Genomic DNA, 20,963 nt, shown 5'->3' on the forward strand with positions numbered 1-20,963 from the left:
ATAGACACTTTGTACGACGTCAGCGCTTGCGGGCAAGCGGTTTGCAGCTAGCTCATAGCGTCGAGAGCGCCCGCGACTCGCGGAAGCCCCGGGCATCGCTGGTCCGAGCCTTTTTCAGGCTTCCGTCACAGACGCTTTTGACTGTACTTTGACTGTACGAGTCATTGTGGAGTGCACAGACACGCAGAGCAGATCCGGGAAGAAGAACGGAGCAGTTTGAGGTTGTCCTCTTGGATGCTCTGGCGGTTGGCCTTCGCCGCTTCGCTTCCTACGGCGCAGACTCGTACGCGCGCGTTAGCCGTGGAACAAGAGATTTCTGTGGACGCTCACACGCCCGTTCGGCGCTCCTGCAGCTCTCTTCGCCCATCTTTGTCCTCATCATCGAGGCGCTTCCATCAAGTCGCTCGCACCCACAGCATCGCGTCTAGCCGGTACGCGTGCCTCTCAAGAGCTGCAGGAACCTCCATTGGTGCTGACGAGCCCCTTTATACGCCCCTTCCGGCTCTTCCTCCGACCCTCTCGACCGCGTTCTCTCCGCACCGCCTCGCTCACTTCCTCACCATGCGCACCTTTCTGCCCGGCAGCACACGCAGACCGTCACAAGCATGTCTCGCCTCAACTACAACAAGTGGGACAACCTCCAGGTACGGCTGCGACCGTTCCAGCTCGCTTCTCTCTTTGCGCTGACACCGCCCATTCGCTGTCTACGCAGCTCTCGGACGACTCTGACATCGAGGTGCACCCCAATGTCGACAAGAAGTCGATGATCCGGTGCGTGGACCCGCTCGACCCGCATCGCGCAGGAAACCCCGCTGACCTCTCCTCGACCCGGCTTCAATAGCTGGAAGCAGCGCGACATCCACGAGAAGCGCGAGCAGCGGAAGTTCAAGCTCAAGCAGTTCGAGACCGAGGTCCCGATGAACGACTCGCTTCTCGCGCGCATCGACTCGCTCATCGCCTCGACTCGCTCCGAGGGCGCGCACTTTGTCACGAACGAGGTGCAGCGCCTCAAGGCTGCGCTTCCCTACTCGTACGAGACCAAGAAATTTGCCGAGGGCGAGCAGCCGAGCGAGGACCACATGATCGTCTCACTCCTGAGCCAGGTCGTCACGGGCGTGCAGAAGAAGGAGCAGGAGGAGGGCAAGAAGGACGAGGCGGGCCGGCCTGAGCGCATCGTCAAGGAGCTCGAATGGCACCGCCAGCGCCTCGTCGACCGCCAGGCCGAGATTGAGAAGGAGAAGGTCGAGATTGCGCACGAGCAGAGCAAGTGGATCACGAGCGACGACCTGCGGACAGGGTGGGACAGCAAGACGGTGCGTGGTTGTCGAGCTGTTCTGCGGCTCAGAATCGCGCTGACTCCCTCGTCGGCAGATCGTCTCGTCTACTCCGTCTGCCCAGCCGCAACCCGCCTCGCCCGTACCCTCGACCTCGACTGCCAAGCCGCTACAGAAGAAGACAGAGACGGTGATTGAGACGCTCAACTCGCCTGCAGTTGAAGCTGCTGCTGCCAAGGCAGAGGTGCGCACATCCCCGGTCTCTTTCCGCGCACGCTATTCTGACGCAATCCTTCACGCTGTACGAAGGAATCTGGCGGCGACTCGTCCGACGAGGCCGACGTCCCGCCTTTGACGCCTTCAGCGCTCGCCTTCTCCAAGATCGCGCCTCTGGACTGGGATTCGGTTAAGCAGGCCATCGGGTCTGACCCATCATTGCTGAGCGAAGAGACGGGCGACGCGCTCATGGTCGAGGCGTTCAGCCAGGCGATGAAGGGGACCAAGGCGGGCGAGAAGCGTGCGAGGGAGTGCACCGAGAAGGCGCTCATCGGGCAGTACTGCCGGAGTTTGGGGCGGGATGGCGTCGCACTCTTCTTCCAGCGGTGCGCGCGCCTTGTCGTTGCCGTATCTCTTGGCGACGAATGACTGACATCGTTCGCTTGCGCAGAATGGCGGGCGGCAATCAGCAGGCGCTCAAGATCTTCCTGGACGACGTCTTCAAGACGTCGCAGCGCATCATCGACCGCGCGCAGGTCGTCGCTGCCGAGCGCGCGAGCAAGGCCGCGTCGGGCGACAGCGAAGGCGTCGAGCAGATCCAGCTCGTCGCCTCGTCGCCCGACACGACCATCACGTTCGAGGTGCCCGACGGCCCGCCGCCCGAGAACCTCGAGATCACGGGCGAGGGCAGCGAGGTGCTCGACCCGCAGCTCGTGCGCGAGTTCCTCCAGCGCCGCTGGGACATCTTCGAGTCGTTCCCCAAGAACCTCAAGAGCGCTCTGACCGAGAAGAGCCTTGAGAAGGTCAACAAGGTGCTCGGGCGCATGAGCGTCGACGAGGCGGAGCAGGTCGTCGAGCAGTTGCAGGAGGCCGGCATCCTCTCGGTGAGTCTGTCGCTCCGCTTTGTGCGCTCGAATCATGCTCATCATGCACGCACAAACAGTTTGAGCAGCCGGGCGTGATTGACCAGACGGGCAAAAGCGGCAACGAGACGGTGACGGTGCCGGTCCCGGCCAAGGAAGAGTCGGCGCCCGTACAGCAGACGCAGGCGCTTGACCTCGGCGACGACCTTGACTGAGCGAATGCAACGACAGACGAGCATGACCCACTCTCTGCCGAACGTGAGAGGGGGAACCGGAGTTGCGGCCGGAGCATGCGGGGCGCCCAAGTCCGCCGCCTTTGACTGCTTTCGTCCGCGTCTCTTTCGCTTTCGCTGCTCGTTCTGCTGTGCATGCTTCTGCGATAGACAAGATGGCGGACACTGGCGCCATCCCCAGCGTGCGAACGCTCGTCTGGCTCGCTGTCAAGGTGCGCCGTGCCGCTTCCCCCACTCTGCTCGCTCGTGAGCTGACGCGGGCCTGATCTGCCGCGCAACAGCCTTTAATTCGGATCTTCTTTCCTGCATCCGTCGGTTTTGGCATGCAAAAGGCCGGGATGCTGCCTGCCGATGCGACGAGGGCCTCCGCCATCATTCTCATCAACTTCTTGCTGCCGTGCCTGCTCTTCTCCAAGGTAGGCCCTGTCGGGAGACTCGAGGCTGCAGGCGAATTCGCTGATGGCAACGTCATGCTCGCAGATCGTCCCCTCCTTCAATGGCGACAATGTCTCCGTCATCGGTCCCATCCTCCTCACGGCATTCTTCTACCAGCTCTTCCCAGGCGTGCTCGGTCTCTTCGGCCGTGCTCTCACCCCGAGCCCGCGCCAGTTCCGTCACGGCATCATCTCGGCCTATGCATTCGGCAACTGGGGCGACCTGCCGACGGCCGTCGTTCTGTCCGTCACCTCGACGTCGCCATTCTCTGGCGGACACGACGAGACGCTTGGCATCGCGTACTGCTCCGTCTTCATCCTTGTCGTCTACCTCTCGACCTTTCCGCTCCAGGGCATTCGCCTCATCCAGATGGACTACGAGCGGGAGCTCGACACCGCGCGCGAACTGCGGTACGAGGACGGCGAGTTCGGCACGGCGGCCAAGTACTGGAATCGCTTGCGCCATGGGTGCCCGATGAAGCACGAGCTTGAGGAGGAGCGGCAGCGGCAGCGGAAACGGAACGACGACCTGGTCGAGGAGAAGGAGGAGGAGGGAGCAGCGGAGGCGGCGAGCGCACCGGGCGATGCCGAAGCGCCTGCGGTGACGAGGGCGACGGAGGACCAAGATGAGATAACCGCGCTTGACGCGCAGACGGCCGACTTCCCGGCCATAGAGCCGATACCGTCTCGCCTTTCCGCCCGCTCGCAAACTCGTCCCCCTTCGGTCCACCCAACCATCGCAATGCGCGTTGCTCAGTCCATCTGGACGTTCCTCCGCCCTGTCATCACCTCGCCGCCGACCATGACCCTCTTGTGCGCACTCGTCATCGCGCTCATCCCCGTCCTCCGAGCCCTCTTCATCGCGCCCGACGGCACGGAGAGCTTCCACCCGACAGCACCAGACGGCGACCCACCTCTCGCTGTCCTCTACGACGCCGCCAGCTTTGTCGGTGCCGCATCGATCCCTACCGGCCTCATCATCCTCGGCGCCAGCATCGGCAAGATTTCGCTCCCAAAACCGCTGTCGCGCCTTCCCATTTCCGGCATCCTCGCCATGGCCTTCACGCGCCTTGTCATCCTGCCCATTGTTGGCTTCTTCTTTGTGCGGCAGCTTGTCAAGAGCGGCATGATCGATGGCGACAACCACGTCCTGCGCTTTGGTGCGTTGCTTTCGTTCACACATATGCTTATTCTCTCTTGATTGTCTCGCTGTGCAGTCATGGTGCTGTATAGCTGTGTCCCGACCGCAACAAACCAGGTCACGTTCTCGATACTTTTCGCGCCCAAGGGACGCGAGTCCAACGCGGATCTCGTGTCGGCATACCTGCTTGTCGAGGTCTGTCCTGCCCCAAGTCTAACTGGCATCCGCGTCACTGACCCCCTGGCATTGTGCAGTATGCCATTTGGGCCATTTCAAGCGTCATTCTGACCGCGTTCAGCCTGAACGCCATCTTTTCGTAGACTGCTGTGCCGCTAGAAACCTTGTGGGAGCTTGTAGACACACTTGTAGACATGTACTTATTAGCAGCTCTGTTCTGTTCATGCCAGCCAAACCAGCTCCTCAGCAGACGCAGCGGCAGAGTTTGGGCACCTTGTTGTCCGCAAGACAACGCCAGAGAAGCGGGGGCTTCTCTGAGCGCTTTGATTGGTGCTCTATTTCATGTGGTGCATGTAGGTACATGCACATTTCCCATAGCTGGCGGGAAGTACCTTGACAAGAATTGTGCAAGGCCAGGCTCAAATGTCTGCTCAACGCATGCCGCTCTTTTGACAGGCTGCCTTTCCGCTCCCAAAGTCCTATCAAGTCAGCGCGCGCCTCAAAGCAAATTGGTGCATGCAACGCAGCAAGTCTAGGCACTTTGCTTCGGGCCTTTGCATGTCTGACCATGTCAACCTCCCCGCAATTGATGTTCCGCCCGGCGGCTCGACAACACATCCTTTGCTGTCCCGGACTGGACAGGAGCGTGTCTTCTGTTGTGCACAGCGCCTACTGCAAATCTTGCGCTACGCTGACAACTTTTTGCGTTCCCGCTCAGTAACACCACTGTCGCGTCCGCCGCCTGTCTCTCCTCTATCCCCACCTCCTCCTTCCTTCTCCGCAACCACTTCCCTCTTCCACTGCCCGAATGACCGGCATCAAAGGCATGAAGAGGGGGCCCAATTTTGCTTCCCCGCCCTTGCCAGCCTCACGGTGATGCAGCTCACCGTTGAAGGCTACTGCCAGAACGAGGAGATGCGCGCTTTGCTCGAAGCCGCCTTCTCCGAACTCAAGATGAAGGGCCCGCCTGAGTGTGAGTCCTCTCCTCTCGCTGCGTCTCTGCCGTCCAAACTGACTCCCTCGCTCCCCGCGCAGACTCGTACTCGCGCCTCAACTACCTTGTCAAGTGCGACATCGCCAAGGCCCCAACTCAGCGTGCATTCACTCTCCATGAGCAGCGCAGAGTGCTTTGGCTAACTTCAATGCACTTCATTGGAGTCGTTGCCGACTACCACGCCGCCGTCAAGAAGAAGAACCTCGATAGCCTCGACAAGGCAAACGACAACAAGGGCCTGTACCAGCAGGTACGCCCTTTTCTTGCGCTCAACTGCGCCACCACTTACGCTACAACTTGCGCGCAGTTTTACACAAAGCGTCTCCTCGAGATGAAGGCCGACCCGGCGTACGACTCGTACAGCCAGCACGACAAGGACCGCGAGATTGGCAACAGCTGGCTCGTAAGCTCTCTCTCTCCTCCTCTCCAGCAGTCACAAATCCAAGCTGACATCTTGGTTGCCGTTCAGCACGCGGAGGAAAACCCGAACGCCGACCACAAGATCGAGGAGCAGCTCGACCGCTACTGCGCCTCAACGTCAAAGTCAAAGCGCAAGGCCCGTGTTGCCAAGAAGGAGACCAAGAAGGTGAGCATCCTCGCAGCAAGTCCGAGCCGCACCTCGACCTTCTCAATTGCGCGTGGCTGCCTTCTCTCCCCTCGCCCTCGCACCCTCGCTGTCTTGTTGCGCTTGCTCGCCCCTGAAGGACATGGCCAGCACAAGCACTTTGTCCACGCCTGCTGCCCCTGCCCCTGCGTCTAACCCGAGTGCGACGTCCGGCTCGTCGCTCTCCCTCGACTCGGACAAAGACAACTCGGACGGCGAGTGGGAGGCGCTTGAGCTTGAAGGAGACTTTGCGCTCTGGGGCAACCAGCTACATTTGTCTCAGGCTTGCCGACTGCTGCACGAGGCGGGATCTGACACCCAGTGGGGCGACAACGAAGGAGGGCTCGCGAGCGACGACAATTCGCCGCAAGAAGCTGGCAACCGCGGTGGCCAACCGGTGAGCCCATGCATCAGTACCGCGCCAGGCCTCGCCTGACCAGTCCTGTGCGCGCCCAGATACCTTCCCTCGACAACTTCCTCCTCCCGCCTTCGACCTCTCCCCGCCTCGACCGCCGGAACGGCCTCAAGCGGCTGTGCGTCTACCGCAGCGCACTTAAGGCGGCGCACAACCTTGACTGCCGCATGCTGGCAACGCCCGCTGCCCTCGCCAACGCTTCCGCACACACCTCCTCGTCCTCCGGCTTGGGTCGCAGCTTGACATCTACGCCAATCCTTGACGACCCCTCGCTCAAGCGTCTCCAGTTGACCAGTGCTCGCTTGTCCAAGAAGCGCGCAAGGCCCAAGAACGTCGACGTCAAGGGCAAGGGCAAGGCGCGCCGCGCGCGCCATTGACCTCGACCTCACCGTCGACCTCGGCCTCACTGTCGACAGCAGCGCAAGCAACAACTGTAACAACGGCAACAACAGCGACAGCGACAATGAGGACAACAACCATGACGGAAACTACTCGGACGGTGCCGCGTCCAACGACACCTGCCCAGAAGAACCGGATACCATTGTCGCCGCCCTCGAAGCACAGGTGCTCGACCAGGGTGCCAACACGGCGGCCGGCAGGCCTGCAGTTGTCACGCAGCAGAACGGCGCGGCCCGGTACACGAATCCGATCAAGCCTGGTCAGGCGCTCGTCCCCGCCGGCTCCTGCACGCTCCACTGCATTGTCGGGCTCCTCACCGTCCCCCTTGCCTACAAAGTGTTGCTCTACCGCCCTTCCCTCACCTTCGCACGCGAGCTTGTCGCGCAGCACCCGCCCCGCACAAAGATCATGGTCAATCTCATTTCGGACGCCGGCCGCGCCGCCTCAACCCGCGTCGGGCAGGCCTCGAACGACGCCGTACAGCGAAACTTGTTTGGCGCAGGCACGCCCGGAATCTTCACAGTCATTTCGCGAATCTTGCCGGCCGCGTCGAGCCGCCACGCTTTCGAAGCGCGCCTGTCCGTCTACTTTGACGGCAGCGCACACGACGCTTCTGCTGTCGCCAGCGCGCTCTTGGCGGCAGGAGCGTCTCTCGGTCACTTCCGCGTTGTTGCGCCCTCCAGCATTCTGTCCAAGCGCCAGGAGCGTCTGCTTGCGCGCCTCTGTGGCCCAGCGCACGCCGCTGCCGAGCGCACCTTCTCGCTGAAGCGCACGGCCATGTCGCCCTTTGCGCCCGCTTGTGCGCGGGAGATGTACAAGAAGCGGCTGCGCGTGTCTTGACCTGCCACAATGTGTGCAGAGATTGTACTCAATTGAACCATGTGCAAGCTCAGGCAACCAGACCTACAGTGGGACCCGGGAGCAGGGGAAAACGCAAAGAACCTCCGCGCAATGAGAAGGTTGCACTCAGACACACCTTCTTGAGGCAGACACAAGGATCTCTCGTTACTGCAAGAAGGCCAGATAGAGTCAGCCCTTGAAGATACAGGCCCAGCAACACAGCTGAAAGAACAATCAGCCGGAAGGACTTGGGACTTGAAGAGAAATAGGGACAGAAGGGAGCAACTGGACAGAGGTTAGGAGAGTCAAAGAACTCAGACTACCAGTCAGTGTTCAAGCGGCCTCTTGTGAGTTCAGCAACAGGAGCCGACGAAAGACCGGCCCGAAAGCGTAAGGGCGGTGGTCAGTCAAAATTGCCAGGGCGCGTACTGACGAGCCCCTTGCGCCTGCTACACGCCGCGGACCGGCCCATATGGGCAAAGTGGAGCTTATGTCGACGCCAAAGCAAAGCTGGAGCGAGGAGGCGTGAACTGCTGCTTTGCCTTGACTCTGCACAACCCTCAGCTCTTCATGGCAGGCTCTTTGGTTAGCAAGGCACCGCAAACGGCAAACATCCAGAGTTCTCTACTTTCCTCCGTTCACTCAACGTGAGGAACGTTTGACAAGTCTCGTTACACCAGAACATAGACAGGACAGATGGTACGGATGTTGAGCGGGATTGCGCGTGGACGAGTCAGAGGGAATCTATACCGAGACGACATGATCTGGAAAGGAATGCATTGAGTAGAATGCCGTGAGGTTTGCCCTAGATTGAGGCCTTGTCCTTCTCGCCGGCCGCGGTGACCTGGGCAACGTCAACACCGTCGAGCGAGGCACCCGCCTCGAGCTGAGCGTCGAGCTTGGCAACAGCAGACTTTTCGCCAAGGAAGATGATCTCCATCTGCGTAAGGTGGGGCCAAGTCAAATGTCGAATCGAAAAGAAGGACCGCAAACACCAAGGCAACCTGTGAAGACTGCGACCGCCTCGGATGGTTCTGAAGCAACGCACCTCTTCAAGAGTCTTGCCATACGTCTCGACCATGAAGTAGTAGAGAAGGCCGAACCAGATGACGAGCAGACCCGTGTAGACAAGGTAGTAGCTGGAAAGACGAGAGGGAAGAAGCGGAAGATCATCAGCACGGTTTCTTCCGCCAAGATTCAGCGAGAAGACGCTCACCGCCAGCCAATCTCCGAGAGGGCAATCGAGCTGGGAGGAGACGGTGAGTCAGCGCAAAGCCGGGAGCAACCGTCGGCCGCCGAGTCCTTGGGGAGGCGATCGGCTCCGCGGCTGTCAAAGGGAATATTGCGTGGGGCAACGCGTACTTGACATAGGCGTTGAAGCACCCAGTTGCCTGGTTAACCAAGGTCTGCAGACAGCGAGACGGATCAGTAAGGCAGCCTGGGCGCAGGACTAAGAGGCTCGTCAAAAACGAACCCAGACGGCGAGACCCTTAGCGCGGAGCTCGTACGACATGATCTCGCCAGTGTACGAGTAGAAGATGCCTGAGTCAGAGGCGAGAGAGTGTGTGAGTAGCGGAGCGGCTGGTGAAAAGGATGGCGACGTACCGGTGACAAACTGGTCCGCTCCCGAGTACATCCAGACAAAGAAGCTGGGAGAGACGGAGCGTCAAGACTTGTCCCACCAGCACACTCTCGGTGAATGCCCCGGAGAGGGGTCTCGAAGCAGGACAGTTGGCTGAGGGAACGTACACGGCAGCGATGCCGGCGGCCTGACTTCCGTCCTTGGCGTACATGGCCGATGCGACAGTGACGGCAACGTTGAAGGCAATCAGGAAGGGCTGCAAAAGCGGGAGTCCAAGTCAGGAGGGAGAAGGCAGGAACGAGGTCATCCTGAGAAGGCCGGGAGGGGGACCCAACAAACCCAGGTGCAGAGCATGTGCGTGCGGCGCTTGACGCGAGCCATGACAAAGTACGAGGCGACTTGCACACACCAGCCCCACATCGAGAGGCCTACAAATTCAAGGATGTCAGCACGAGTTCGCGGCAGCGGAAAGCCGGGCTTCTTCCTCACCTGCTCCAATGCCAGTCTGCGTAGCAGCGCCCGTAACGCCGACAGACGTCAAGATGCGCGTGTAGTAGAAGCTGCGGGCCGGCGAGGGTCAGTGCAGGTACGGAAGGCGCAGCAGACGCGGAAGGATTCGGATGGCCTCTCTGCCGGTCCTCCCAAGGTCTGCAGTGTGCGCTTGAAGATGCAGAGAGAGCGGTACGTGCTTGATTATGGCGCCCCCTGACCACTGAGGGATCATAGTGAACATAGCCGCAAGCCACATGCGCTGACGGTTAGGCTTCGATTTGAGGAGGTTGCGCCAGCGGGCGCCCTTCGCTTTCTCGTCCTGCGCCATACCAGCGAGCATCTCCTGATACTCGAACTTGACAAGCTCGTCGTCGGGGTTGCCGTTGCCGTGGTACTTGACGAGCCAGGCGCGAGCTTCGTCGAAGCGGCCCTTCGAGGCGAGGAAACGCGGCGATTCGGGCATCATGAAGATGCCGATTGACATGTAGACGGCGAAGCCAGCCTGTACGAGGTAGGGGACGCGCCACTGCCAGGAGTCCTTGCGGTGGGAGGTGGCAAAGCTGTGGGAGACGCAGGGTCAGTTGAGAAGGCCGGATGAGTTGCAGCCCTCAAAGTGGGATTTGCTCACCTCAACCACGCCGATAATACATGTCCAAGCGTCCACGATTGGTTAAATGCACCTGCAACGATTGGCCGCTGGCGAGGGTGAGAAATCTCTTGGAGGAGGATTTGCATCTGGGTTACGCGAGGACCGGGTCAGCCCTCGACCGCAGCAGGGTCGGCTGGCAGCGTACTGTCATGAGTGCAGTGGCGAGGCCAGAGCCGATGATGAACTTCGAGACGCAGAAGAGGGCAAGGCCCTTTCCTTCGAGCTGAGGAATGCCGGCGATGCAGCCGAGGATGGTGCCGATCATCATCGTGACGGCATAGTACTGCATGCAGAACTTGCGTCCGTACTTGTCGGCGGCCCAAGACGCAATCGGGCCCGAAATGAAGCCGGCAATGTCTGCGAAACCGCCGAGAAGAGGTCGAGGTTAGTACGCCTCAATCTGACCCCGGGCGCGGATTCTGGACGCACAGGACATAGCGTTGAGGTACCCAATCTGGTTGGCGTCAGGGTAACCGAGGTCATGGTTCCAGCGGTCGAGGGCGAGAAGAGAACCGCTTTGAGCGGGACATGGTTAGCCGCGGGCTCGAGTGCTGGGTGATGTCTAGCGACGACCTACAGGATAGTGCCGTCGTAGCCGTTCAAGAACTGACCCATGCTGGAAGCACAAGAGATGTCAGGACACGGCGCCGGTAGATGGACGGCCGAAAGACCGAGGCGTACTAAACGACGCTGGTGATCCAGTACAGCTTGCGCAGACCCTCGTTCTTGTACCAAGGGCCGTTGTCAAGCGCGTTAGGAAGTGTGCGCCAGTCAAAGTCGGCATTGAGCTCCGGCGTCGTCGAGGACGAGACCTCCTTGTCGGTGTCGGAACTTGCCATGATGGAGAGGGAGGCGCAGCGTCCGAGTGCAGCGGCGAGGGTACGGGAGGGTCGAGTAGGTCACGAAGGGCGCCTCGCACTCCGGGAAGCGCGGACTGGCGAAGAGATAGAGAAGAAAGAGAAGCGAGGAGACAGCAATCGCTCGCGGGACGACGCAGACGACCGCGGCCCCGGCCGACAGCCTCTCGAGCCAGATACGGGTCTCGTGATTGGGACTCGTGGGGCACCGATCAGCGATCGGAAGAAGCGGCGTCTACGGAACGAGGCGGGTCGCGAGTACGAGCAGAAAGAAGGGACTCGCCCGAGGTTCCAGCGGGACTGGCGCGCGCTTCTCGGGCGCACTTCTCGGGCGAGTTGGGAGCCAAGCAGGGGTCGCGCATTCGGCCGCAAAGTGTTCTGCGATCGAGCGGAAGCTCCTCTTCCGAAGACCTCCTGCTGTACACGCGACACAAGGGCTCCGCCAACGCTGTTCTTTTGCGAGTAGCCGCAGATGCCCTATCCATCACTTGTGAGATACACATGCGCGCGCCTGAGAGCAAGATGGCCGCAGGCAGAGAGCACTCGCCGGCGGAGCGCCCTTTCGAGGCGCGCGTGTCGAGGGCGGGGCCTCGCAAGACCTGCCCAATCTGAGCTCCGTCGTTCCGCTTACCCCACTCTGGATATCTCGCCCGCTCGCAGGGATTCCGCTCGCCCGAGCGCAACCGGGCCTTCTCGCTCGCCCGCCTCGCCCGAAACAGAGGGGCGTCTGCTACCCAAACCTTGCTAAGCGGCTCGTGTGGCCTTGTGTGGCCTGAACAGCTGGACTTCCGCTCTCTGCCTCTTCTTTTCCACGCCCAGCTTGCGCCTCTGCTTGCTACAGTCTCTCCTTGCTCCAGCCGCCCAAGATGCCCGCCCTCGTTGCCACGCCTGCGCCGGCTCCTCTCGCCGTCGCACCCTCGCTCAAGGACGAGGCCAAGAAGGCCGCCATTCCGACATTCCCGGACTTCGAGTTCGCCGACCTGTACGACGAGCCCAAGTACGGCGACTGGCGCGACGACATCGCGACCAAGGGTTACGCCGTCGTCCCGGCAATGTCGCCGGAGAAGGCTCTCGCCCTGCGCGACCGCGCACACGAGTGGATGGAGGGCTTCAACCTCGGCTACAAGCGTGACGACCCGTCGACCTTCATCCACGAGAAGCTCCCGGTCAACATGAAGGGTGCGGCCTTCTCTCTTCCTGGCTCTTCGGTGCTCCAGTTGACCTTCCTGACTTTTAGGCGGCATGATCCACGGTTACGGTGTCGCCCACACCGACTGGGTGAGCTCGATCGAATGTCCTCCCGCGCGATAGCGAGGCGGCCGCTTACGAAGCCTACAATCGCAGGTCTGGCAGTGCCGCACAGACGAAGGCGTCATCGACGCTTTCGCCAAAGCTTGGGGCACGCCAGAGCTCATCACATCCTTTGACGGCGCTGCACTCATGCTGCCGAAGCGCAAGGACCTCAAGGACGTCGGGCGCTGGCCGCACATCGACCAGAACCCGTTCCGCGAAGGCTTCTACTGCCTTCAGGGCATCGTCAATCTCAACTACAACAACGAGGACGACGGCGGTCTTATGGTCATGGAGAACTCGAACCGCATGACGAACCGCTTCTTCGTCGAGACCGGCCGCACCGACACGCGCTCGTGGGGTCCGGTCGACTGGGCTGGCTTCAACCCCGACGAAGAGGAGTGGTTCTTCGAGCGTGGCTGCAAGTGGGTCAAGGTCTGCGCCAAGCCGGGCGACCTGATTCTGGTACGTCTTGCGTCACCGACTCCTACAGCCTTCTGGCCTTCCCTTAGCGTCTCCGGAGCGCCCTGACGGCTTTCATGATTAACAGTGGGACTCTCGTTGCATTCACATGAACTGCACGCCGACTGGAGAGACTGACCGTACCATTGCGTGTGCGTCTTCCGACTTCATTTGTGGCGGCTCTGCGGCTCGCAAACCTCTTTCTGACACTTCCTCTCCTCCCGCTCTCCTTCCCAATGCGAATCGTGCTGTGTTCGCATCTGATGCACGACTGGCAATGACTCACAGACGTCTGCATGGCGCCGGCAAAGCTCCTCAGCGAGGCCGACCGCAAGAAGCGCGTTGAGGCTTTCGAGCAGTACCGCGGAACCGTGCGTCTCTTTCTTCTCATTCCCAGTTCTGCGCATGGGATACAAGCTGACGACCTCGTTCCCATCCGCAGACTCACGTTCCCTTTGGCTCGATCTTCTCGCGCGCGCATGAGCCCGTCAAGCGCCAGGAGACGGGCCTCCCTGATCCGCTCGACACGGGCGTCCCGCGCAACCTGCCCGAGGTCAACGACACTGTGCTTAAGCTCGTCGGGGCCCTTCCGTACTGAGCGGATGCGTGGTCGTAGTGCGCGGTCTGTCGCTCTCTTGTTCCTGTACAAAGCCGCTCGTTCCTCGTTTCCCGGCGTGTTCTTTCCGTCGCGAGAAAAGTAGAACGCTTTGCGTATCCGCTCAGCAGTTGTCAACGATCATGCAGCGCGTCGATCTCCCTTCTCCCTTCTAGGAAGATAGCGTCGAAGGGTTGTCGTCCGACTCTGCTCTTGCGCTCGTCCGAAGTCGGTGGTCGAGCTGCGCCGTGCGTCATGGCTGGTCCTGCACCTATACCGCTGCGCCTAGTCATCGTCGGTGCGTGCTTTCTCTCGGCAGCGCATTGATCGGGCCGGAGCGATGAGACTCGAAGTGATGAAGTCGCAAGTCGACGGGCACGAAGCGCGACGGCGTGGCGAGGACCTTGGCGGGTCCGATAACTGCGACAAAGGCGGCCACGCTCCTTGTACCGTCCCTCGCGATGCCGGATCGGGCGAGATAGAGGTGGAATCGTCGAGGAGCAACACAGGCGCTGCGCCGACGCCTGCACTCGCTCACCAGACGTGAGACTGTGCTGCACACGCTACTGGCTGTCTTTGTTACACCCTGTGCTGTTGCGCATCCTCACATGGGTGTTGCGCTCTCGCTGACCTCGTTACACTCCGACCTTCCGTGCCTTTGCGCTTCCTCGACCTCCTGCGACAGGCGATGGCGGCGTCGGCAAGTCTTCCATCACGATGGCAATTCTTCAGCGGCCATTTTCGGAAGGTGAGCCTGTTCGTCGTCTCGAAGCGAGCTGTGCGGCTGACTGCCCCGCCCCGGCAGAGTACGATCCGACCGTCGAGGACGCCTACACCCTCACCAGCACCGTCGACGGCATCGAGTACGCGATCGAGCTGGTCGACACGGCAGGGCAAGAGGAGTACCGCTTTGCGCTCGACGCAACAGCACGAGAGGCTGACGGCTTCATTCTGGCGTGCGTCCGAACCTGGATGATGCTGGCGCCGAATTTACTGACACGCGTGCCCATGCAGTTACTCAATTGACTCGCCCGACTCGTTTGAGCTCCTTCCGGACTTCCTGCATTCGCTGCGCAAAGCCACCTCGCCGCACGAGAACCCCTCACCCGCCCTCACTCCGGAAAACACCCCCTTCCCCTTCCTCGTGGTGGGCAATAAGTGCGACAAACCGCCAGCAGATCGTGTCGTGACGGCGCAACAGGGCCTCACATTCGCACGAACGGGCGGCGGCCTCGTACGTTCACTTTCGACGCGCAGCTGTCTGCTTTACCATCCGCTGACCCTCGCGGTCCTCGCAGTTCTTCGAGTGCTCCGCCAAGTCGCGCGTCAACATCGACTCAGCCTTCCTCGCGCTCGTGCGCGCCGTCGCACGAAGCAAGTCGCTGCACAGCGAGCATGTCCGACGGCTCAAGGGGCGCGACGACGGCCTCTTCAACGGCAATGTCGGCTTCATCGAGAGCGGCGGGCGAGGTCAAGGCGGACGGGTTGGGCTCAACCCGACAAAGAGCCTCGCGGGAGGAGGCGTGCGGTACGGGCAGAATGAGAAGGAGGCGGCGCCGGGCCTGCCTCGACGGCCGACGCGGGACCCGTCGCTCGCGATGGACAGGCGAAGGAGTCTCTCGGTCGGCGGATTGGGGCGTGACCCGAGCGAATTGCACGATGAGAAGAAGAGCGGGTGTGGGTGTGTGATCTGCTGAAGTCTCTCCCTCCCTGTTGTCATCGATACACCGCCTCGCGCGCCTGCACTGTCACAGCGATATGTATTGCAACTGTCAAACGCCGCGACTTTTAGTCCGTCTCGTCGTCTTGAAGCTTGGCTCGTGCCGTCTCGAACTTCTTCCTCGCCAGTTCCTCCCACGGCGCAATCCACACGGCCCGCTCGAAGTTGCGCAGCGCTTGCCTGTCGTGCACGCGGACCTGCTCGGCATCCTCGGTCTCCGCCGCGCGCTGCAGCTCGACAACACCACGAGTCCTCGCGCGACGAGAGCGCAACATGGCGTCTTCGATTCCGGGAACGCGGTCGCGCACGAGCCGGCTGGCCGTCTCGATGTTGGGTAGGAGAGGCGAGAGCGCATCGTCCGCGTCGACGGGGTCGAGCGGGTCGAGGACGCACAGGAGGTGCGCGATGCGGGATCGTGCGGCCGGCGCCCAAGGCATGGCGTGCAGTGTGCGAGAGACTGTCGAGAGAGCGCCGTGTGTATCACTCTTTGAGCAAGACAAGTCAGCGCGCTGCTCTGAGCCTTGGAACAAAGACACTGGCCCACCTGGTTTAGGTACCGGAGCGTCGAAAGTCGCGAAATCTCCGGGTCGTACTTCACGGCCGGATTCCAGTCGAAGACGCTCGCCGTCTGCAGGAGCGCGCGGTCGTTGGTGGCGATGGCGTAGGCGTAGAACAGGCGGCGGTGGAAGAGGGGCGTTTGCTTTCCTTGCGGCCTGTGCGCGGAACAAGCGGGTTGGCGGGCATCCTTCACGAGGAAGAGTGGGAAAACCGGACGTACATGTTCGGCGAGTCGAGTAGCGCCGACAGGGCGCGGTCTTCGTCACCTTCAGCCCAGTGCACGCGCGCGAGTGCCGAGTCGAGGTGATTGGCGTACACGCCGATCTGGTGGCCCTCGAGGTCCTCGAGGCCGCTCTCCAGCACCTGCTTCGCGCTGCCGGCGTCGTTGAGCCAGACGTGCGCGATGCTCGAGCCGAGCTTGCACTCGGTGAGCAGGATGACCCACTGCTCCTTGGTCAGGCCGCCGGGAACCTCGGGTGCGTCAAGGTTGAGTAGGGATAGAGCCGCCTCGAACGCTTCGAGAGCGCCCTCGTAGTTCTCGGCCGCGAGTCGGACGCGCCCGAGGTTTGTCTGCGCAATCACGTACTGCCCCTCGACCGCAGGCGACTCGTCAACCTCGTACAGCTCCTCGAGGATCGACGCCGCCTTCTCAAGCGACTCGCACGCCGAGGCGAGGTCGCCGACCTGCTCGAGTACGAGCGCATTAAGGTGCAAAGCGCCGTGGTCCTCGGGCCGCTGCGCGAGATAGCGCGTGAGGGCGAAGAGCGGCGCCGCGAGCGTTTCTGAGGCGGCAGGAGGTGGGACAGCGGTCGGCGTCGCTTCCCACGTTGAGGAGGACGGGACCGAGGCGCGATACTTCTCGAAGGCACGACCGGCGAAAGCGATGTCGGCCTCAGGAGTCTCTCCGCCCAGCGAGAAAGCATGCTCGAGCAGCACAGACGCCTCGACCGCGTGGCCTGCGAGGTCGGCGAGCGTCGCCTGCCCTACCCAGGCCGCTGCCCACTCGGGGTCGAGGACTTGCGCCTTGAGGAAGGACTGGTTGGCGAGGTCTTCGTCGCCGTGGACAAGGTAGAAGAGGCCGAGGTTGGTCCAGGGAATGGCGGAGCGCGAGTTGTGCTCGACGGCGCGGATGAAGCAGTGCTGCGCCAGGCGAGGCGACAGGTCGAAGGACAGGACGCCGAGAGCATTCCAAAAGGTGGCATTGAGCGGCTCCTTGTGTAGCGCGTACTTGAGGCAGCGGATCGCTTGCTGGAGGGTCTGTTCAGGCGTGACGGGCCATGCCGTAAACGAGGACAAGCGGGAGCGGAAGTTGCTGATGGCGATGCCGAGGTCGTACCATGACGACCCGGTCGCCGCCTCGTTCTGCGTCTCGAGCAAGACGCGCATCTTGCTCGCGAGTACCGACAAGGCGATGGCGAGCTGCGAAGGCGTCGCGCCTCCTTCAACACCCTGAAGCTGGTCCACCGTCACGGCAGACACGGCGCCGATCTTGCTGTCGACGTCCTGCGAGGCGAGGTGGTCGAGCAGTCGGCTCATGAGCTCGACTGCCTCATCTTCGAGTGCCGGCTGGGGGATCTTGCTGAGCCCCGAGAGCGCATCTGCGACGACCTTCCAGGCCACACGCGTCGCCGTGCCTTTCTCCACGATGCTCGTCGCCTCGCGCAGCGCCTCGACGAGCGACTCCTCGGCGCGGACCATGAAGCCGCCCCTCTGCTCGCCGACTCCCTTGCTCAGCGCGGTCTCCGCCAAGACGACCCGCACGCCGAGCTCGTCGGGACGTTCGACGAGAATCTCGCGGAACGTCTTGATTGCCGGGTCGAGGAGGCCGATCTCGCGCTGGACGTCGGCGACCGAGTACTTGGCAAACCACGAGTGCGGGTCGAGCGCGAGCGCCTTGACGAAGACCTTGAGCGCGGCGACGTGCTTCCCCGAGTGACGATACGCGACGCCGAGCTTGACCCAGGTCGACACGTCCTCGGGTGCGCCACGGAGTGCCGACTGGAACGCCGTGATCGCCTGCGCGTACTTCTTGCTGTTGAGCTCGCTCGCGCCGATAGCCTTCCAGGCCCAGGCGAGGCGAGCTGCCGCCTTGCCACCCATGCCCGCGCGACCCTTGTTGCCGTCAACAACACGACGCGCGATGACCTCGACGAGAGACCACTCGCCCAGGTCGGCGAATTCTTCGGCGAGGTAGCGCGCCGCGACCTCCTGCGACGGGTCAAGCTCGAACGCTTTCTGGAAGCACTTGCTCGAGCGCTCCCAGTCGGGTGTCGCGAGCGAACGGTAGTAGATGCCGAGAGAAGTGAAGGCCGGTGCGAAGGTCGACAGGGCGCGGAGTGAAGAGATGTAGGCGTCGTATGCCTGCTGCACTTGCTCAGGCGACGACTCTGTGGGTATGGTTGGGCGCATGAGCGATAGCAGGGGACGAGCGAGAGACCGGAGAACGCACCGCTCAACTTCCAGCGACACTCGCCGAGACGCCACCAAGCCTTTGCCCTCTCCTCCGCCTCCTCGGGCTGCTCGCCCTCCTCGACACCCTCGGGCTTCTCGAGCCCACGCTTGCTCCTCCACCGCTCCTTCTCCTCGCGCGCCTTGTCGCGGCGCGTCTTGCGCTCCTCGAGCGCGCCAACGACCTCCTCGAGCTGCGAAACAGCCTCTTCAGACGAGCCAGCCAGGTGCAACGCCCAGGCGCGCTCGCTCTTGGCCTGCGTGAGCGCGTCGGGCGGAAGGAGTCCTGCAGGGAGCGCGAGGACCTGGTCCCAGACCTTGAGCGCGGCAGCTTGCTTGCCTTCGGCTGTCTGGAGAACGTGCGCCTTGGCGATGAGGACGTCGGGATCGGGGTGCGGACGAGGCGGAAGAGACGGGATGGAAGGTGGCGGGGGAGAGGTGGCGAGGAGATTCTCGAGGACCCGCAGGGCGCGAAGATGGTGGGACGGAGGCTCGTGGTAGACGAGCGCCAGTGCGAGGTGCGTGTCGAGCGAGCGGCGGGACCTGCGGTCTCGGGATGAGTTCGAGCCGGGGCCGAGCAGGATCGGAAAGCGTACCGTGACAAGTCCTGACCGATCTCGCCTTCGAGCTTCTTGAGCACCGTCAAGCCTGCTTCGGCGACCTGCAGCAGCGCGTCCCACTCCTTCTGCTGGCGGAAGAAGGCGGCCGCCAAGAGATGCGTGACGAGGGACCGTGGCGAGTTGGCGAGAGCACCCTGCAAGAGCAGCTCGTCAGCACGGCTGCCCCACACGGGAAGCCAGGCAGGCGTACCTCAACAAGTTCGGCCATCTCGTCGTCGGTAGGAGCGGCAGGCGGTTCGGGCCGCTCCTCTTGGCCCTCAGCAGGCGGTACGGAAGAGGCAGCGGCAGCTGCAAGCCGCTGCATCGTCGCCACAGCTAGCCGCGCAAGGCCAGAGCTGCAGGACAAGGCTGTGTTAGCACGATTTTGCGCAAGCGACGGTTGCCGCAGGAGACGCACTCGGGGAACAGGTCCGCCTGCCGCCTGAGCAGGTCCCATCGCTCCTTCGGCCAACCCTCGACACGGTCGCTGTCTGCAAAGGCGTCGGTCCACTCGATCTCGACCTCCCACGCCGCCGGCTCGGGAACGCCAATGACAGCCATGCCGCGGGCGAGTCCCTCGACCTCGCGACGGTAGTAGTCTTTGGCCACGCGCTCCTTCTCGAGCTCCTGCTCACTCTTGACCTTGACTTTGGCGCTGAGGTCGACGGTCGGCGCATCGAAGGGTGAGGGGATCGCCTGAAGGGTCGTACGCAGGTGCGCAAGAAGCCGGCGCTCGACGTCGCGACGCAGGGGTTCGTCGTTGCCCGCGTCTGGATCATCGAGGACCTGTCGCCACAGGCCGGGTAGCTGACTCTGTGGCAGGTATTCGGCCTGGACCTGCCGAGTCGTTTCCTCCGCCCTGAGAGCGGGTCCGCCAAGCCGCTGTCGCCGCTTCTTGATCTCGGTATCGAGCGCAGACGTCTCGATGGCGGAGATGAGCGAGAGCAGCTCGAGGAGAACGGGAAGAGGTGAGGACGAGTACCGCTGGACGGTCGGGAAGGTAGTGGCTGTGGGTGCAGTCGGGTCGTAAGGCGGGAGAGATCGCAGAAGTGGGTGCGAAGGCGAAGTCGGGAGGAAGTTGTGCAGGGTCTCGATGAGCTGCAAGAGTGTGCACGGTGTCAGCTGAGTGCGTTTTGGGGTACGGCGGATGGCGAGCCTACCTCCTCCTTCGAACCGTGCTTTCTTCGCACATCCAGCAGCTTTTCGAGCGATTCGGCGTACTTTGGCGCGTCTTGACTGCCGGTGGAGGCGCAGTCAGCGGGGGCGAGACTGACGAAAGAGAGCGATACACAGCACCTCTCGGCGAACAGCTGCATCAAGCCCTGCAGCTCGCGCGAGTAGTCACTCCATCGCTGACGTTTCTCGTAGAAAGAGGCGAGGCCCTGCGAGACGTTCCAGGATCAGCCGTAGCGCATTCCGTCATGAGGCCAGGGCGTGCCTACGCACCTGGCGAGCCAGAGGCTGGCTGGGGGACAGCTCGATCGCCTTCTTGTACGACTCCTCTGCCTCGTCGGACCGGTCAAGGTTGAACTGTGCGAGTGCGAGGAAGACGCGGCTGCAGTGGTCGTAGAGGGAAGCGGGTGCATTCAGCGTCACCGTCAGCATGAGCCGTTCGTCACGAGTTGTGGTGCTAGAGTGAGCTCACGCCTGGTAATTGGCCGATTCAAAGTCGAGCACAGCGCTGTGTGCATCGCGGCGTGAGTTTCATCAGTTCGGCGACGAGGGCGAGGGCGAGATCGCACTTTGCATGCTTCTCGACGGCCAGCCAGTCCTTGTCCTTGAGTGCCTGCTTCAGCGCCTTTGTGGCGCGCGCGGTCAGAGCCGACATCGCGGGCCGAGACGAAAGCGAGCGGTGACAACGTCCTTCCGGAGCGTCGACGTCTCGTTGACAAGGTCAGCCTCGTCACAATCTGACTTGTTTGAAGCACGTACGTGACAAAGGGATTCACAGAAGAAGGCCGACGAATGATGGCAGCCGAAGAAGCTTTGCTCGACATTATTCCGTCCCTTCTGGACTCTGATTGCAAGTTGATCGCAAGGGAAAGTATAATCATGGTGATAGGCTTCATTTGCACTAGCTCTAGGTACAACCGGATGTATGCTTTGTACAGGTCCTGCGTT

At 62.0% G+C, this 20,963-nt stretch overlaps 7 protein-coding genes across 7 annotated transcripts; 5 read left to right on the forward strand and 2 right to left on the reverse strand.

Moving 5' to 3' along the window:
- Positions 1–605: 605 nt before the first annotated feature.
- On the forward strand, positions 606–2,568 carry CDC37 (Hsp90 co-chaperone CDC37; the record flags this gene model as incomplete). Its single annotated transcript, XM_076646805.1, has 7 exons — positions 606–644; positions 713–771; positions 842–1,313; positions 1,372–1,518; positions 1,584–1,876; positions 1,942–2,374; positions 2,434–2,568. The coding sequence occupies 7 exons, from the start codon at positions 606–608 to the stop codon at positions 2,566–2,568; spliced, it is 1,578 nt and encodes a 525-aa protein (XP_076507566.1).
- Positions 2,569–2,741: 173 nt separating this feature from the next.
- JCM10292_003082 (uncharacterized protein) lies at positions 2,742–4,481 on the forward strand (the record flags this gene model as incomplete). Its single annotated transcript, XM_076646806.1, has 5 exons — positions 2,742–2,798; positions 2,868–3,002; positions 3,067–4,180; positions 4,238–4,356; positions 4,416–4,481. The coding sequence occupies 5 exons, from the start codon at positions 2,742–2,744 to the stop codon at positions 4,479–4,481; spliced, it is 1,491 nt and encodes a 496-aa protein (XP_076507567.1).
- A 733-nt stretch (positions 4,482–5,214) lies between these two features.
- Positions 5,215–7,590, forward strand: JCM10292_003083 (uncharacterized protein; the record flags this gene model as incomplete). Its single annotated transcript, XM_076646807.1, has 6 exons — positions 5,215–5,311; positions 5,374–5,582; positions 5,640–5,735; positions 5,802–5,918; positions 6,393–6,637; positions 6,702–7,590. The coding sequence occupies 6 exons, from the start codon at positions 5,215–5,217 to the stop codon at positions 7,588–7,590; spliced, it is 1,653 nt and encodes a 550-aa protein (XP_076507568.1).
- Positions 7,591–8,395: 805 nt separating this feature from the next.
- JCM10292_003084 (uncharacterized protein) lies at positions 8,396–11,152 on the reverse strand (the record flags this gene model as incomplete). Its single annotated transcript, XM_076646808.1, has 15 exons — positions 8,396–8,530; positions 8,639–8,729; positions 8,807–8,836; positions 8,953–8,996; positions 9,065–9,132; positions 9,196–9,239; positions 9,340–9,428; positions 9,512–9,600; positions 9,662–9,732; positions 9,862–10,224; positions 10,293–10,399; positions 10,459–10,670; positions 10,743–10,828; positions 10,891–10,929; positions 10,995–11,152. The coding sequence occupies 15 exons, from the start codon at positions 11,150–11,152 to the stop codon at positions 8,396–8,398; spliced, it is 1,626 nt and encodes a 541-aa protein (XP_076507569.1).
- An 884-nt stretch (positions 11,153–12,036) lies between these two features.
- JCM10292_003085 (uncharacterized protein) lies at positions 12,037–13,520 on the forward strand (the record flags this gene model as incomplete). The annotated part of the gene is made up of 6 exons (XM_076646809.1): positions 12,037–12,349; positions 12,408–12,448; positions 12,515–12,925; positions 13,011–13,074; positions 13,211–13,293; positions 13,365–13,520. 6 exons carry the CDS (start codon positions 12,037–12,039, stop codon positions 13,518–13,520), a joined length of 1,068 nt encoding a protein of 355 aa, XP_076507570.1.
- Positions 13,521–13,772: 252 nt separating this feature from the next.
- Positions 13,773–15,214, forward strand: JCM10292_003086 (uncharacterized protein; the record flags this gene model as incomplete). Its single annotated transcript, XM_076646810.1, has 5 exons — positions 13,773–13,815; positions 14,203–14,265; positions 14,323–14,473; positions 14,532–14,751; positions 14,816–15,214. The coding sequence occupies 5 exons, from the start codon at positions 13,773–13,775 to the stop codon at positions 15,212–15,214; spliced, it is 876 nt and encodes a 291-aa protein (XP_076507571.1).
- A 91-nt stretch (positions 15,215–15,305) lies between these two features.
- On the reverse strand, positions 15,306–20,670 carry SKI3 (SKI complex subunit tetratricopeptide repeat protein SKI3; the record flags this gene model as incomplete). The annotated part of the gene is made up of 12 exons (XM_076646811.1): positions 15,306–15,722; positions 15,782–15,950; positions 16,016–18,182; positions 18,245–18,786; positions 18,840–18,997; positions 19,054–19,198; positions 19,261–19,940; positions 20,003–20,078; positions 20,139–20,224; positions 20,289–20,397; positions 20,488–20,523; positions 20,585–20,670. The coding sequence occupies 12 exons, from the start codon at positions 20,668–20,670 to the stop codon at positions 15,306–15,308; spliced, it is 4,671 nt and encodes a 1,556-aa protein (XP_076507572.1).
- Between the last annotated feature and the right edge of the window lie 293 nt (positions 20,671–20,963).

This window comes from Rhodotorula paludigena (genome assembly GCF_050403205.1).
Source record: "Rhodotorula paludigena JCM10292 DNA, Rt_paludigena_JCM10292v1_ctg6, whole genome shotgun sequence".
Taxonomy (NCBI): domain Eukaryota; kingdom Fungi; phylum Basidiomycota; class Microbotryomycetes; order Sporidiobolales; family Sporidiobolaceae; genus Rhodotorula; species Rhodotorula paludigena.